This window comes from Drosophila kikkawai, chromosome 3R, assembly GCF_030179895.1.
Source record: "Drosophila kikkawai strain 14028-0561.14 chromosome 3R, DkikHiC1v2, whole genome shotgun sequence".
In the NCBI taxonomy this organism is placed as follows: domain Eukaryota; kingdom Metazoa; phylum Arthropoda; class Insecta; order Diptera; family Drosophilidae; genus Drosophila; species Drosophila kikkawai.
Window position 1 is genome coordinate 16,155,831 of NC_091731.1, and position 12,884 is coordinate 16,168,714.

Below are 12,884 nucleotides of genomic sequence, written 5' to 3' on the forward strand. Positions count from 1 at the left end.
AAATTTTTTAAATTTTATTAACGTTATAAAAAGGGTGGAAAACACGGATCATCCAAACCAGTTTCCGGTTCGCGTCTTTGTTTTATGCCAAAGCAGTGTACAAGCAGTGCAAATGTTGCTTACCTGTTAATATCAACTGCTTGCCGGCAGCAACATGTATCTAGCAACATATCTTGCCGGCACAACACGCAAATGTTGCTGCCAGCCATTGTTGTTGTTGCTGTTGGGAATACATCACCAGCCATTGTTGTTGTCTCTGCCTTCATCATTGTTGCATTTTCACGCTTCAACTTAGTTTTCATCATCGTTTGCCGTTTCATATTGAACATATTCCGGTGTGTTTCTCCTTTTACTTTAATTAGGTCATTTTTTTGCATTAAAAAAAAACAACACCTCAAGTAATCATCGTCGGACCCGCTTTTTTTGCAAGCTGTTTGCGGGAAAACTTTAATTTATTTTTTTTTATAGTCGTTTGGAATGATTTATTCAAGCTTTTTCCGCCTGTTCTCAGTGCCACTTTTGCCACTGTAATGAAAAAAGAGAGAATAATAGCAGAATGTTAGTTCTCAGGTAACAAAAAAGAAAAACAAATAGGAAGCTAACTAAGGACAGCCGAAGTTTGTATACCCTATGTACTCCTTAAGCTTTACTGGTTTTGTATCAAATATTTATTCATATTATGTAAATGTATTATGTTAATAAAATATAATGTTGTACTATTACAATATCGTTGATTAATCCCTTTAGCTGAAACCCTAAGAGACGAGTTTCTGTGCAAAAACATGGCTAGATCGATGATGCTAATGTTATGGCAGATGACTAGAACTATTATACCCTCTGCTAGGGTATGATAAACTACAATAATTACAGCAGCGCACGTAATTTTATGCCAGAAAGGGCGCCAAGTTCCAGGCACACGTGTCGAACGGCTTGCTATCGTCACCGGACGAAAGATCACTCAGTTTAATACACTTTTGACGCTCGCTTTGTTTTCCCTAATTATTGCACCTTAAATGGCTTACGTGGTGAGGCAAAGATAAAAAGTTAAGAGAAAAGCTATCTGCTAAACATTAGATACCTATTAGTGAATACATTGGGAATTGGAATAAGATTTAATATTAATATTTTGATAGTTAACTAACAATAAAACTATTTTTATTAATTTATATTTGCAAGATATGCTTAAATTATTTATTTTTATAAATATTTGTTGTTTTTTTAAGCATAGAGATTGCTATTCGCAACACAGAATCCACGACAATGGAATTGAAATCTATTTAAACTGCGTCAAAAAATACTTATAAGTTTATTAAGTTTTTTTAGACTAGCTTAAACCTTAAAAAAAAAAATTAAAAATTTGATTTTTGTTTTTTTTATTACTTTATTTAGAGCTCTATTTACTTTGTGCGTTTTTGTGCAATTTTAAAAATAAATTTGATGATTACCAAATTATTTAATTAACCTCTCACTATATCACTATATTATCAATTCTCAATCATTTTTAAATTGGGCAAATACAAAAAACAAAAAACAAAAGCACAAACAGCAAAGAACAGCTGAGAGCCGGCTTGCTACAGTGGCATCTCGCTCTCGCCCGTTGAAGACCAAGGGGAGAGCGCAGCTTTGCTAAGTTAAGCAATAAAAAACAAAGCAAACAAGAAAATAAATAATTTTATGCGACAGACAGAAGAATAATAGAATACCTAGAAAAAACAGCTAGCATACGGAGAGTGATTGTATTTGTAAGTAATGTTGTTGCTTTTGGCATTGATGTGTTTTCTTCGTTTTTTTCCCACAGTGCAAAAGCTGTGTTTGAAAACTATTAATACTTTAGATTTTGTTGGGCACTATTTTAAAGAGATTCCTCGTTTGCGTGTGATTTTATCACAATTAGCTATTGGTTCACCATATTGAGCGGGCACTGTGTCCATATTTTCATGACGCGCTATGTTCGATTGACGTCGACAGCGCAGTCGCGTCATAAAGCGGAGTAAGTCGTAAGTAGTAGGTGTACGTATGCGATTTTTGATTTTACTACGCTTGTAATTCATCAAAAGTTGCTCCCGTTTTTTTTTTTAACAGGGTGCCCCGTGCTGTTTGTAGTTTTCGGGGCGTAACATGGGAAAATGAAAATGCGACTGCGTGGCAAACAAAACAAAAACAAAACCAAACCAAACAGAGAGCGCAAAACGGAGGGAGTAATAAACACCACCCACTCTGTCTTGCTGTTGTTGTTGTTGCAAAAATTTGCTGCTGCGTAGTTTTTGGAAACGTAGTAGATGTACAATACAATCAAACACACGCAATTTCTTCATGTTTTGCACATTTTTTTCTAGCTTGCCGACAAAAAAAAAAGCGGCTCCTCTCTCGGCTGTCTGTCTCTCTCTCTCTCTCACCAAAATGCTGCTTGTTTATTATGCTTGATTTGTTATTGTTGTTGTTGCTTTTATTGCGCAGTAAAAATGTCGCGCTATAAATACATACATTAAAAAAAAAAACGACAAAATAACAACAATAATACAAATGTTCAACTAAAATTAAATGGTTATAAGTCATATAAAATAAAAAAAAAAAAACCGGCAAATACAAAATAATACAAGTAAATAAAAATATGCTCTCTGCCGCTCTCTTTGCTCTCTTCGGAATTATTTCTCTCCCGCTATATGGCTCTCAAACGGTGACACTCAAACTGTTTCATTTGTGTGTGTGCGTGTGGTGACCCAGATTACTTTAACTTTTTTTGTTTTTTTTTTTGCAGATTTTTTTTTTTATCATTCAACTAACTAAAAATAAGAAGACGACAATTCCGGTGAGCAACATTTCCGGACAACACACAAGCACAACACAACACAACATTGTCGAAAGACCTGACGCCTGCAGATGGCCGAGATATGGCAATATGATAATGATCATTTTTAATGTTAATAACAATGCCCAAAGTGTTAGCAAAGTTTTGAGAAAACAAAAATGGTGGTGCACTAGAAAAAAACATATAGGTACATACATTTAATTAAAATTAAATACTTATGTGTAAATAATAATACATTTTAGGAATGCAGTAAAAGGTAGTAAACATCAAACGATACACTCAGCTAATTTTGTATTTAATTATTTATCGATAAAATGAATAAAATATACATATAAAGAAGAAATATTATTCAAAATTATACAATATAGTTTAAAATTGAAGTTTAACTTTATTATATTAATCATATCAAATCAAGCAGAACATAAAATATCATTAATTAAGTAAGAAATCGCTTAGAAACGAATTTTAAAATTGATTTTTTTATATATATTTTAGATTTCATAATATTTTATAAAAAAAATTAAACATATTAAAGCAAGTTGTTGTTTAATTTGTAGTTCCTATAAACGAAATATAGCTTATCAAATGCCAAATTTTACAGAATTTTGTTCTAACTTTTAAAGAATTTAATAATCAAATGACTTCACAAATATTTATCTAGCATTAATAAGAAACCAAAAGCAATATTTAAATTATTTCTGAAAAATGTTGGAAATTGAATTATTTATATACTACGAATAATGACAATTGTGAGCTACAAAAACAATGTTTGCTTCGAAAATAATTGCTCAAAAAATTTGTATACGATTAGTAAACTTTTCAAACGATAGGATTTTAAAGAACTTGCTTAGTTTGTTGATTTTTCAAATATTTTATATATTTTATTTTACTTTTAAATAAAAGTTTCCCGCTTTCCAATTTGTTAGATCTTGGAAATAAAGTTGCTGCAGTGGCAAAACACGACGACGACGATGGCGGCGACGATAAGGGCAAAGGAAAGGGGCCAGGCGAAACTGGCTTGGCTTATCAGCGGCACTCATTTACACACATGGAAATTAACAACAGACGCTTCGCTCCGGTGTCCGGACGCTGGCGAGCGTTTTATTGTTTAATTTCGTTTAACGCGCCTTGGGCGCCACCGTGCACGCGCCTCGTAAAAAAAAAGTGTAAAAGTGTAAAGGTGCAATTGGCACGCCTAACTGACATTTGTGCTTTTTTTTTTTACAACTCATTGTATTTTTGTTTTCCCTTTTTTAAGTGCAATGGCGAATAACAACTATAACAACAAAATGGCAAAACAACTTAAGAGGGGCTTTTTTTAGTTTCTAGTTGGGAAGTACCGCTCTAAATGCATATTATCGACTATTATTGCTTGGAATTGTCAACAATTATCACTCTATTTGATAAATTTAAATAGTTTAAATTGAACATTTTAAGGTCCGATTTTTCGTTTCATTGTTAAACTTCCAATAAGCTATTTGACTGAAAAAGACAAGGTCCTAAGAATTCCATCATTTTAGACAAATCTGTTGTCTTGGCACCTGTAATTTATTTGAACGAAAAAGGATAACACAGAGTGCTGTAAAGTACCTGTTAAGTACGTTGCAATTATTCACATGTGCTGGTTAGGAAGTCTTCGCTAAACATCTGTGCTGCTTAAGTTATTTTTTAGTTGATTTTCTGAAATCGTATGTGGATTTGTAGAGTCGATAAATGCTTGACAGGAAGTCCGGTGCCCGTTAATGTTAGAAGAAAACCTTTTTATTTAGCACGGACTTTATTTGCCAAAGAAATTTTAGCAATGAAACGAGAAATCAGTCCGAAATGTATATTTTCGAGTAATTTAAAGCCTGGGATAATCTTAAATTGACAAATGCTAAAAAAATTTATTAAAATACACTAAATATATGACAACATTTATTGAATTTTAAATTAGAGCTTTGTTAAGTTATAGAACAATTAATTCTAATTACAAAATTTATAAAATTCAATGCTACGCACGCGCTGCACTCTTGTATTGCTGTTTTTTTTCACCACACATACAAATGCAGAAGCTGACTCATTGACGGAAAAGGGGGGAAAAACCGCCAGACAGAAGTACCAATAACAACGATAATAATAATAATAACAATACCAACAACCATAACGACGACATTGACGCAATAACGGGCAGAAAAAGGCCCACAGAAGACTCCGAAGAGAGATCGTTGGATTGCAGATTGGAGAATCAGAGACTCTGAGAGGCCGAAGCCAGCCAGCCAGCATTCCAATCGAAAACAAAGTTGACAGACCAGTTAAGAAGAACAACAAACACAAATACAACAACAGGCCACAACAGAAGACGTCGGAGAAGGAGGAGGAGGAGCAGGCCAGACCAGAGTTCGCTCGCTTATTGAAATATTTCCTATGCTCCAAATCCAAAGTCTTTTGTTTTCCGACTTTCAAAGCAACCGAACCGAACCGAATCGAACCGAATGAGAACAGGAGGAAAACAATAAAATTGTCGCATTATGATAAGCTCGGATAGAGATCAGGCCAGACTCACTGGAGATATGACCAATCAAAAACCTGATTGAGAGCCAGTCGGCCAGCGAGTCAGCCGATCGAAATTCCAACTCGATATCGATGGGCTAATGATGGTGATCAGATCATCAGGTGCCTCGGCAGCTTCCCCATTCATAATATCTCAATCTCTTGTCGATTTGTCACAACTTCTTTCCCCGAATCCACCTCCTCTTCTTTTTCGCACGCATTATTTGTATAATTTTGTTGTATAATTTTTTTCAAAGAGCTTTGCTTAAGCGCGAGCATTTAAATTGTTAAATAAATAAGTTAGGAGATGATGAGACCTCGCTGGGGAACTGGGGGATGTACCGAACCTATCAAGTGACCCATTTTATGGGCATTTAATTTATTTTAAAGCTTTCCTTAGTGAAATCATAAATAACTTTGGATATATATAATCATACATAGTTAATAATAATAACTGTTTAGGAAGTTCCATCCTTAAATGGTACTTTTAACACTTGAGTAACTTTCTGGAGAAGTCTTTCCAATTTCTAAAAAATGGTTTATAATCCTGTATTATAATAGAATCCTGTTATTGCCAGATCGATTTTGATACCTTTTCTGATAATTATAACTGGTATAAGTAGGTCTTCAAAATAGTTTAATTTCATCATTTCATTTAGATATTTCAGTGTCGTATCTGTATCTGAAAGTTTCAGTTTTGTGGCTCCTGCATCACCATGACTTACAACTAAATGCCGGTCACATGTGGCCCTGGCACCCTCTCTAATCTCAAGATCTGCCAACTCATGCCCGGAATGTGGATCCACCAATTTGCTATCCGCGCAAAGCGATCGACTGTCCCTCCGTTCCGACTAAAGGTGACTATAGTAGTAACTCTCGAGCACTTAAATAGTTATATTTTTTAGTTGTTGTCTTCGAATAAATATTTCACCAGGCATGTGTTGTGGGCTCTGTTGTTTTGCTTGATATGGTCGTCGTTGGCTTATAGTGTGCGAGGTGTGAGTTCCAGATAAGCAACGTGACGCCGCCTCACGCGAGATAAATACTGGGGAGCTAGCTTCGTCCCCATGACGGTGGTGGCCACCGGGGGACAGGTGCTAAGGGGATGACGGCACTTTTTTCCCAATAAAAAATATGACATTTAAATGCGACTAACTAAAAAGGGGGGCACACACAGTTATCCTGATAGATGATACAGCTGATAAGGCTGGTCGCGCCACCAGCCCAGCCCCCCAGAATGACGTGGAGAATAAAGAGTTAGTACGTGTTTGTAGTATGGTTTTTTTGTTCTAAATTTCTGATGAAATACCCATGTATTAAGAGCTGAATAAAGTGCATTTAAAAATATATGATAAAACAAACTAAACTTTGAGTTATTTTTCTATAAAACAGCTTTGAGCTTAATAGGATCGAAAGAAATATTAAAACAGTAAATGTCAAGCATAGCTCATGCTTAATTTCGATATATTTTTGGTTATAATTCTCATTATAATTCATTTCCTAACTAATTATTTGATAAACTGTGCTCTTTTTTTCATTCGAATTCAAAAAACAAGAATTTTTAAAATTTTATTCACATTCTGTGGCTTTGTAATTGTTATAAACAAGCTGCCAACCACAAGTTCATTATGTGGAATCGGGTCTTAGTATTCATATGCACATTCTACTGACTTTTTACGACAAACGATTGCCCCGAAATAATGGCCGTTAATTTCAAATGAACTCGAGTCGTAAAAGTGGCCTGTGGTATGGGTGGATTCTTCAGTGGTTCTATGCCGCAGTGAGCACTCCACTTAACTCTCTACTTGGAGCTGTGCCAGGCGGTGTCTGTTTTTTCCCCCGAAGGCTTTTATCGGAGAAGTTTTCAGAAGCGGCTTTACTTGTAAAGGAAAGCAGAGGGTGGAAAACCTGCGGGTAGGGTTGCAAAGTAGTTGAAAATAAGACTTAGGCATTATGGAAATGAAATTAACTAAATTAAAGCCAGATATGTACATAAAGAGTGAAAAATTAAGATAATTAATTAAGATAATAATTAGTTTCTAATGAAAAAAAGGCAATAAAACTCAAGGTTGTAAATCTCTTAAATTTAAGCTTAAAATTTAAACTTGTTATTTTGAAAATATCTTTGAAATCGTCTTAAAAATTATTATTTTTTATTAATATTTATATTTAAATTTTAAAATATATAGAAAATCCCTTTTGTGGCCACCTTAAAGTGGCTCCCAAAGCTAACCAAAAAACTTAAGCAGTCAAAAATCACCCATCAAATCCCCCTTTACCCCCTTGGTAAAAGTGTAGCGCGGTTTGTTTGTTTGTTTGTTTGCACGTTCATTCATAAACTCGTAAAAACTCGAAAACAAACAAAACCGCCTAACCGAAAAATTCCAATAAAATTTTCATTAACACAAACACACACACTTACAAAAAAAAAATGTAAGACAGTGAAAAGAAGCCGAAAATACCACGAAATAGAAAACGCAACGAAAACGCTGAACATAAAACGTAACGAAGCATACCACAATCATAAAAAAAAAAAGTAGAAAAGAAAAAACAATTTCGAGGCCTAGCCCTGAGGCCCAATCGAAACCAAGTCGATCCGAAACAGAAAAAAAAGAGACCATTACAACAGACACCTGCGAAAATGTTTAAATAATAATGAAATGCCAGTGCGTCGAGCCGCCCTACAAGAAATTAACTCCGATACGTGAGCATTCAAAGTAAAAAACGGCTTTTATACCTTTGGAGCACACACCACAAGCACACACAAATTCCACATTCCATACTCACGCACACTCAGCAACGGAGCAACGGAGGCGGAGACGGAAATTCCACGATCATGACATACTCGTCCGTCGTCTCTTGGCGATGACAAACTTTTATCGCCCCGAAAACGCGCCAACATAAATAATTTGTTTAACTTTTAAAAGCGAGTCATTGCCACCGAGTAATGACTTTCAATGTGCCTACGAAAATGATGTTAATATGATAAATCATAGATGGGGATACATTAAGGCAAACTTTATGTTGTGTTGGTTCATTTAATAAAGGGAATTAGGAAATCGATGGAGAAATTAATATTACCATAAACATATATACATCTTTTTGGATCGTTATAAGCATGTCAATAACAAATACGCATATCGCACTCAAAGCTCAGGCCGATAACCAACAACATATAGGAATCTAATAAGTCACAAGCCATGGCACAAACAACAAGAAACACGTCAACTGATTAAAGGCAAAAATACCGATCTTAGTGCGTGAGCCAAGTCAGCGGCAACCAATCGAAGATGGCCAGCGATAACGATAACGATAGCAGCCAGGACTGTGATTTTATGCATGTTTTTAGGCACAAATATAAATCTATTGCTAAAATTAATGAAAAACTTAATTACCAATCGAGAAATAATTATATTTCCTATCTTGTAATTAACCAATCGATCTATTGATTTTGTATATTTTTATATTTTTTCCTATAAACAAATATATTTCACATTGCAATCTAGAGGCCCCAGAAAATAATACTTTAATATGCCGGTGACAAAATCTCGTGACTTTCACTAGCAGATAGAGCCCAGACTTTGGCCATCAATCACATGGGTGTAGACCGGTAAAGTAGCTGGGGCCTTGTGACAATCCCAATAAGCCGTCACGTTCGAATCAAAATACATTGTTTATTGCACATTTTCCGGGCTGCCTGCCTCATACTCTTTTGTTTTTTTTTTTTTTTATCGGAAACTTCACACACGTCATCGTCGTATCAAATGATGATGATTACAGGGCGATCCTTGACGTGATGTTGTCATTATTATTATTTTTCCAGTTGCATTCACAGCCCGATTGCCGAGTGTTAACTACTACTGCATACACTTGCACCTTGCTCTGTGTGTATTTGTTCAATGAATTATTATTCAGGCGATTGGCAGGCATTGAATTTCACAATAACAATAACAAGATAAGGGCTAGAAGAACATTACTACAGAGCCCGATTGTTCTACTAAAATTAATGATACGAACCAAAGTTCATACAAACAATTCAGCGTTTAAAATTAGATTGTGAAATTTCCGGAAACTTTCGATTGATCACCGAGAAAGCTCCACCTGTCACTACTACTATCTCAATGCCTTAAACTATTATTTTATATTTATAATTTAATTTAAGTATTTGGATGTACCTTTTTTTTTAGTTGTAAACCTTTTTTATGAGATTGTTTTTCACCAAAGATTTCTGAAAATAAAAGAAGGAAAATCAATTGTTAGAAATTAGTATTTTAAGAGTTTTATAAATGTTTATAAAAAAAAATTGTAGCAAATATGTGTAGCCGGAAACTAGGAAATATAAGTCCCCTAATACAATTACTTCAATTGTTCGCCTTGACAGATATTTACACTCATAATTCACCACCGATCCAACTGTCAGGTGAGCTATATGGCCTGCAAGTGATATTTTCAACATTATTGCACATTGTGTGTCAATAATAACAAGGGAAATCGGTGTAGTAAGGAGCCTCGACTAGTAGATACCCGGTTCTTAACAATAAGTCTCTATTTTTAATAAACCAAGTCTTATGACAAAAACCCATTAAAAGTTTTATGGAATCGAATACGCCTTCTTATTACTATTAAATTCTGTAAATGATGTAAAACTAGTATACCCCTTTGCCGTACAATTTACTGGGTATAAAAACTAGAGTTAAATGTAAGGCATTCATAGGCGAACCCTTTTATTCCTCACTTCCTTGTTTGCAAAGATAGTATTGCTTGTCCATAGCAAATATTGACATGGTTCTATGTGGAATTAGGGAATTTATACTTTGCTTCCTGTTTACCTTATGCAATTATGATCAGAAGGAGGCATTTCCGATCGTGTTTTAATATATATAACCAGACTAGTCTATAAGTTTTTAAGCTATCTGGTTGAAATTTTAGGCTGCAGGTGACATAAACATTGGCAGGTATTTAGAAAAACGACTACAATGCTTTTCATTGTTATAATAAAGTGAGTAACCCGATAGAGTCATTATTTACACTCCTTTTATAAAAAGAATTCAATTTAAAGTATCTTATATTACATTTCTTATTTAGAAATTCAAGAATTAAATAAATAAGTTAAGATTTATAATTTATAAACCATCAAAATCTTATTATTATATTTTAAGGATAAAGAAAAGTCATTCCCAAAATGGCTAAGGCAAAGTAAAGTTTGTAATTTTGACTGTGTTGTTTCTTTACGTTTTCCTCAAATGTTATGTTTTAATATTTCTAAGCGATCCAAGTAGAGTAAAAACTAATATCTACACGTCACGTCGACATTAATTAACTTTAATTAAAATCCGTTAACGCTTGAAATGTTTAAACATGAAAACAAGTTTTTGCCTTTCAATTGAAATCGTGCGAAAATATACATATCTCGTGTTTCATAATGTTTACTAATTAAGGCTTGGGCAATCCCGGCGCTATTCCAACTCCAATAATGATTCAATGATTAATTAGTATGGCTGAAGCAATTGTCCGGTAACTGTGTAGATATATACATACATAATATATATACAAAACAAAGGCCTTGAGTTGGACAGTTCCGGTCAGATCAGCCAGCCCTCTTTTTCCCCAGATCCTTTCTCTAGTCTGGTTTTCTGTTTTTCTCTCCCAGTATTGGCTTGCGGTTGACATGCACACAACAACAACAACACAGCTTTAAATCCGCTTTGGTTTATACCACATTTTTGTGGTTTTGTTATTTATCGGCGTGTTAAATAAACAAAGAGATACATGGAAGGCAAATAAAAATAGACTCGAATTGATAGGGAATATTTATATACTATACAACTATCGATATATATATATATTTACTATTTACATTTGTTATTTAAACGCAAATATTTAAGTGTCAGAAAACGAATTGATATAAGTTTTATAAAACTGTAGTTATTTTTTCGATTTTCCATTTTTTATACACAAAAGTGTTACTAAACTTTACTTCAAATACTTAATTATTATTATTGTATAAATACAATTAATAAATTAATCAAATTTGCGTACATCATAATTATATGGAATTTCCAAAAGCTTTACATATATATATTTATTCATTATATATATTAATTAATTAAGTAAAAGAGTGAACAGTGTACATATTTACGTGTTGTTGAATTGTTGAATGGAATGAATGAAACCCAACAACAACCACTAATGAAGCAGTGCCCTACTACAACACACTTGCACTGCTTGCTCGCCGCTCTCTTTCTCTCGCTCGTGTGAATGGGGAATATGCAGCTACGTAAGCGGCAAGAACAACAATGACAACCAAAGCAAGCAACGTGAATGAAATTTGTAGCTCGCTCATTTATTTTTTCTGCGTGTAATGACATTTTCAAGTGTTCGTTATTCCAAGTGCCAGTGTGTGTGTGTGGAATGCAAGTGAGTAAACAACAATAATTGTCAGCCGCAATAACAGAAATAACATTTCATATAAATTCCGATTTGATAAGCTTTCGTCTCTAATCTAGACAGGGACTTTCCCCTCTCTCCTCTTGTTAGTACTAGAGTACTGTTTGGATTTTTTTTTTTTTTTTTTTTGGTTGGTCAACACACGTTTCTTTGCTTACTTTTATTATTTATGATACGTTTCCCCTGCGTCGTTGCCCAATTTCTTTTGATGGAATGGAATGCATTGCACAAGGCATAGGGTGTGTGTGAGTTTGATTTGGCGTTTTAAAGTTATCAATGAATTCTACACACACAGACACACACTGGGACGGAAGCGTGAGTAGAGTAAATTTATACTCGTATTATTGGATTTCATTCATAGCCAAGAGACCCCAATTTCGATTTCTGTGGGGCTAACGATTTCCCTCCATATTTACAGTAAAAACCTACAGTTGAAGTTGCTTTTGGGGTAATTTCACATGATCAATATTAAATATATACAAATATTTAACAGTTTTTTGTGAATTTTTGCACTTGAATTTAAGTTTAAGCTTATAAACAATTTGTAGTCTAACAAGATTAAATAAATAAATTTAGTAGTCGTCAAATACTATTCTTAATTACATGATTTTCTAAAGTACAGTTCGTATAATGAATATCTTTCAGATTTCTTTAAAGTTAAAGAAAATGTTAATATAAAGACGATCTATTTCCTTTGTTATTTGAATTCTTAAAATATTATTAAAGTTTTAACTCGGATAAAACAAAAAATGCATTTAAAATATTCAAATAATTAGTTTAATTTTATAATTTTTATAATTTTGGTTCCATAAAGTATCAGATTAGTATCCAAAACTACATTGTATTTACATTTTTATTTGATTTAAAATATAGAGTGGCAATTTAGGAATTTAAGCTCAGGAGCTTTATAAATTGTATATTATAAAATAACTTATAACAAGATTCACCTAGGTTGGATTGAGGAAAGTGTCACTGTATTTAACTTTTGAGGATGGAATCCGGGTTAGATATGTTTGGCTTATCAGTTTCCTTATCTTCCCAGTTACCTCAAACGAATGTTCCCCTCTTCTATTTTTTGTATTTTTGTGAATGAATA

At 33.8% G+C, this 12,884-nt stretch overlaps 1 protein-coding gene across 1 annotated transcript in view; it reads right to left on the bottom strand.

Moving 5' to 3' along the window:
• The window catches only part of InR (Insulin-like receptor), a 52,801-nt gene that overhangs the window by 10,935 nt on the left and 28,982 nt on the right, over positions 1-12,884 (bottom strand). The window contains exons 3-4 of the mRNA XM_017180266.3: positions 9,517-9,569; positions 124-525 (exon numbers count right to left, since the gene is read on the bottom strand). Coding sequence (XP_017035755.1) covers positions 124-377 — 254 coding nt within the window. The 5' untranslated portion in view covers positions 378-525; positions 9,517-9,569. The remainder of the gene's footprint in view (positions 1-123; positions 526-9,516; positions 9,570-12,884) is intronic.